Here is a 5,104-nt window from a genome sequence, read left to right as displayed (position 1 = left end):
TCATTGATTCCATACATGCTAAGTGTAACATGTGACATAAACCTAAGTGCACACACAAAACCAGTGCAGAGCAAGGAATATAACAACCTCAGGGTGTTAGAACAATGAGTTATACTGAAAAAATGCTCAGACCAGTTTTGAAAACACCTCAGTTTAAAACTATTCATTGATAAAGTCTAAACTATTTTAGTTAGCTCAGATTGCCCTGAGCTTTTTTTTACTGAGTTTTTACTGAGCAGGTTTCAAGACCACTGTGAAGTTAAAATATGATTCCAGTGTAAACAAGTCAACACTTCTACAAGAGACAAAATGGTTTTCTCCTATCAATAGGAAGGACATCATTAAGTGGTAATAGCATATTTGGGTTGAGGAACCAGTGGAAGGGAGTAGAAGAGTGACTAGATACCATGTTAAGATATAGCCTTTCTTTTCTGTAAAAAGGCAATATTTTAAAATTGGTGGTTGATTTAATTCTAAAATTAATTACATTTGCTTTTATATTTACAGGCAGATTTTGAAAACAGTCGCCTTGGGTCAGATGCTTTCCTTATTTATCTGTGGGACTGCTGTGACAAGCCAATATTTAGCAGAACAGTACAAAGTCAACACTCCAATGCTCCAAAGCTTTACCAACTATTGTTTGCTTCTTCTAGTTTATACAACGATGTTGGCACTTAGGACTGGTATGTAAAAACATTGCTTGTTCAAGTGGTGTTATTTCATTGTAATTTTATAATTTGTTTTAATAGTGCTTTGTTGTATAACATACAGCATAATGATAAGCTGTCAACATTTGGCATTTGGGCATCATATAGAGAGTAGAAGGAATAGTAGGCAAAGGCAGTTTTAGGCTACCTTTGCACTTCCCATTACTTAAGCCTAGCCCCTTGTGCAGGCTTAAAGCAGCCTTGGGGCTGTTCTGACTTAGGCCTCATACAGATATTCAGTTTCTCATGGGAGAGTCAATACTCTTCCATGAGAAAACATCAGTGTACAAATCTTTGTTTTTTTTCTCCCAGAGTAAAAATGGCTTCTCCAGGAGAAAAATAACCTGTGGACAGCTGGGTAAATTATTCCCAAGAGAGTTTCTCTTGAGAGAGTGAATATACGTACAAGTTGTGGTAGCTTCACCTAGTCCTTCAGCCTCCCCTGCTCTTCCCCAGGGACACAGTATGTCACTTGCTGGACTCACTGCTGCTTTAGCAGGGAGCAGAACATGTATGCCCCCTTCACAATCCCCACTTTATGTTTTAGGGAAACACAGGCTGACCATGGGCAGTCTGGGTTAGGCAATCAGGGCTGCACTATGCACTGCTGCCATCTGTCACAGGCAGACTAAGGAAGCCTGCAGAGCATGCTGAGGTGTGCGCACAGGTTTCCTCACCTCCCCCACTGCATAGTGTCAGAGTTACAAGCTCTGCATTCTTCAGGGCCTCAGCATTTGAATGTCTGTATATGGAGATTTGAATAAGTGTCTCTACCGGGAGAACAAACCTTAGAGAGTTCTCCCAGATTATTTGAATGTGTGTGTGTGAAGCTTTAAATTCTGCTTTCCATTTCTAATGTTGTCAGCTTTTGTCATTGTTTTGCAAGTTCTGCAAAAAGAGTTGTCTGTTCCCACCTGTCCCTTCTTCCACGCTTGCACCTCCTTTCTTGGAAGCCGTAGATTAAATGAGAATCCCAGCATCCATTAAAAGATTGAGCTTCTAGCTCATGTTTCAGGACTAAAAGCTTGAATGATTTGAATACAATTTAAGATTTAGAAATGCAGAAGGTAAAAAAAAAAAGAAATATATAATAGCCATTTTAAAAAAAATATATCTCATGGTATTTTGGAGGCTAACTCCTGGTTTGTGAATACTTGGAGCTGATAATATTGCATACCTCCTAGTGCCCTGAGGAACAGGAAATATCTATAGTGCTGTTCTTTTACAATAAACTAACACCAAGTAAATGTTAATATATAATGCCTAGAATCAGCTTCCTGGCTGGAGTAGAGCTGTTTTACCAGTTTTCCATTGGCTGAGATGGCTCCCTAAATCAGAGGGTCATATTATGCCAATATAGTCACAAGTGGTTTAAAACATCCTCAATATACCTGAGAATAATAGTTTTGCTCCTGACTTCAGTGAGATGAAGTTTCCCCTCCGTGAACTAGTCTATACTAGTAGATATTTGCCAGTATAATAAAAGCAACTCAACTAAACCATTGTGGTGTTAGAAGTGTTTATACTGTTATAGCTTAATCTAGTTCCTCTCAGTTGCATTAGCTCTGCTGAAATAAGTATGTTTACACCATTATAACTGTGCTTGCACTAGGGCTTTTACTGTTTTTAGCTGCATCAGCAAAAGAAATCATGACCCCCTAACCCATCCTGCTGTTCAGGCAACATTTTGATAGGGATATGCCTTACGTATCTGACAGTGGCTGTTACTGGAAGCTTCTGAATTGGTTTCAAGTAACTCCATATTGGACAATTATGGAAAAGAGATCTTCAAGAAAAAGCTTCTGTCTAATCTTTGGCAGGTGGATGCTGGCTCAGTCCCTGAAGAGAGTTTATGGTCTGGAAAAATAATATTTTAACCTATGGATTTTTTTGTTATCCATATAAATGATCAGGCTTCTTAAAGTGTTGCTCAGTTCCTTCTCTGAAGTATATTTTGTAGAAATGAACTGCACAGGTTAAATGCACATTGTTTAAAGGAGCATTTCATTTTATCTACTCCCTTTCAGTTTCATTGGATGTCACTTCATTTTCATATTATAAGGGCAGGGGGGAGAATAATGCAGAAAAGGATTGCTACCAACGCTACTTAATATCCCTGTTATATCTTCTTATTCACCTCCTCTAATCCTCACAATCCTAATCTTGTCAGGTTTTTTCACATGGACTATTTCTGTGCTTTTAATAGTATTTACTGCCTGTCTACAGGCTGCTTTCTGTTATTGTGATATCTTTGTTGTGAGAGGGCAATGAAAAACATTAAGATGAGATATACCTTTAAAATGCAGCAGCTCTGAAAAAGTATTATTCATTTTAAAACCAGTATACTGTACATTGAAAATTTCTCTCTAGACAATGAAAGCTTTCTACAGATTCTGAAGAGGAGATGGTGGAAATATATTTTGTTGGGATTAGCTGATGTTGAAGCGAATTATATGATTGTAAAGGCTTACCAATACACAACCCTAACAAGTGTTCAGGTAAGGAATATTTTTATTTCTGCCTGATGATTTTAAAATAGATGTGAATCAATTTCTGAGACCTTATTCCATAGCATGGACAGGGAAACTTTACAAACGGAAAATCTTTTCAATGAGAGTCCTCTTTGCACTTTAGGGGGTAGGACATACTGCTTCATAAATAATAGTTTCAGGAAGCACTGAAAAGTTGCTCCTTTTATCCACTGCCAAGTGTCCTGAGTGTAGCTCTAATTATTTTGATATAAAGTGTTTTTAAGAGTTTGCTAACAACCACTTAACTTTCTCCACTATACCAAAGAAGAAACTCTGGGAACAATGGCAAGGCCCACAGTGGCAAAGCCCTTGTAAGGCTCACCTCAGCAGGCCAGCATTGGCTAGTATAAGGTGGGAGGTTAATATAGGGTGGAAGCAGAGCCCTGGCTCTCAGCTCTGATCTTCCAGATCAAGCCATACTTTGATGAAGAGATGAAACAGTGTCATAGAGCATGGGTTTTCAACCTTTTTTAACAAGTGTACCCCTTCTCTCTCAAAGTTCCAGCTCTTGTTTTGCGGGGGGGCAAATCGAGGCCCCCGTGGTGAGGGAGGGAGTGGGGCTGGGGCTGCACAGATGTGCAGAGTGCGGGATGGAGCTGCAAGCAGCTCGTCCGGGGGCACGGGGAGGGGGTGGTGGCTCCCACCAGTGTACGCACCCTGGGAGGGCAAGGGGGCATGTGCCCCTGGATCTACATATGGGGTGAGGGTGGATTGGCCCAGCGGTGGGGGAGGGAGTGGGGCTGTGGCTGCTGCTGCCCAGCTGGGACGGTGTGCAGGACTGAGCCACAAGTGGGGTGGCTCCTGCAGCTACATGAACCCCTGAGAGGGCATGGGGGGGCATGTGCCCTCAGATCTCTGCAGGTGAGGATGGGCTGCCACTGTGGGCTGGGGCTAGCACTGGGTTCCCAGTGGGGACTGGGCCACACTGCGCTCGGGGTGAATGGTGCCGGTGCTGGGAAGGGAGTTTGGGTGGGCTATAGCAAATTTTAGGGTGGCTGCAGCCCCCCATAACCCCTCCCATAGATTCATAGATTCATAGATGTTAGGGTCGGAAGGGACCTCAATAGATCATCGAGTCTGACCCCGTGTACCACCTGAGGCTCTTTAAAGAGCCCCTTTCCCTTCTGCCACTGTAAACCTTGTAGTCTAGAGCCAGTAGAGACTTGTGTCTGTCCTTTCTCCTCTACCTATTTCTGCCCCACATATTCATAGATTCATAGATGTTAGGGTCGGAAGGGACCTCAATAGATCATCGAGTCCGACCCCCTGCATGAGCAGGAAAGAGCGCTGGGTCTAGATGACCCCAGCTAGATACTCATCTAACCTCCTCTTGAAGCCCCCCAGGGTAGGGGAGAGCACCACCTACCTTGGGAGCCCGTTCCAGACCCTGGCCACTCGAACTGTGAAGAAGTTCTTCCTAATGTCCAATCTAACAACCTTCTCTTGCGGAGGCTGAATAGATCCAGTTTCTCTAGTCTCTCCTCGTAGGGCTTGGTCTGAAGGCCCTTAACCATACGAGTGGCCCTTCTCTGGACCCTCTCCAGGTTATCCGCATCCCTCTTGAAGTGCGGCACCCAGAATTGCACGCAGTACTCCAACTGCGGTCTGACCAGCGCCAGATAGAGGGGAAGTATCACCTCCTTGGACCTATTTGTCATGCATCTGTTGATGCACGATAAAGTGCCATTAGCTTTTTTGATGGCTTCGTCACACTGCCGACTCATGTTCATCTTGGAGTCCACTAGGACTCCAAGATCCCTTTCCACTTCCGTGCCACCCAGCAGGTCATTCCCTAGGCAGTAGGTGTGCTGGACATTTTTCCTCCCTAGGTGCAGCACTTTGCATTTCTCCTTGTTGAACCGCATT

The 5,104-nt window shown here is 43.2% G+C and overlaps 1 protein-coding gene across 8 annotated transcripts in view; it reads left to right on the top strand.

Moving 5' to 3' along the window:
- The first annotated feature begins 512 nt into the window (after nucleotides 1-512).
- Nucleotides 513-5,104, top strand: part of SLC35F2 (solute carrier family 35 member F2) — a 53,549-nt gene continuing 48,957 nt past the window's right edge. For all 8 annotated transcript variants that reach the window (XR_003092045.1, XR_003092044.1, XR_003092043.1 and 5 more), the window contains exons 1-2: nucleotides 513-683; nucleotides 3,078-3,205. Coding sequence is in view for 5 of the 8 variants with exons in the window: in XM_025193158.1 (XP_025048943.1) it covers nucleotides 539-683; nucleotides 3,078-3,205 (273 nt within the window). In the remaining 3 variants the exon portion in view is untranslated. The remainder of the gene's footprint in view (nucleotides 684-3,077; nucleotides 3,206-5,104) is intronic.

Source organism: Alligator sinensis, unplaced genomic scaffold, assembly GCF_000455745.1.
Source record: "Alligator sinensis unplaced genomic scaffold, ASM45574v1 scaffold802_2, whole genome shotgun sequence".
In the NCBI taxonomy this organism is placed as follows: domain Eukaryota; kingdom Metazoa; phylum Chordata; order Crocodylia; family Alligatoridae; genus Alligator; species Alligator sinensis.
The sequence above is the reverse complement of the archived record's forward strand: the minus strand, read 5'-3'. Positions and strand labels throughout refer to the sequence as shown.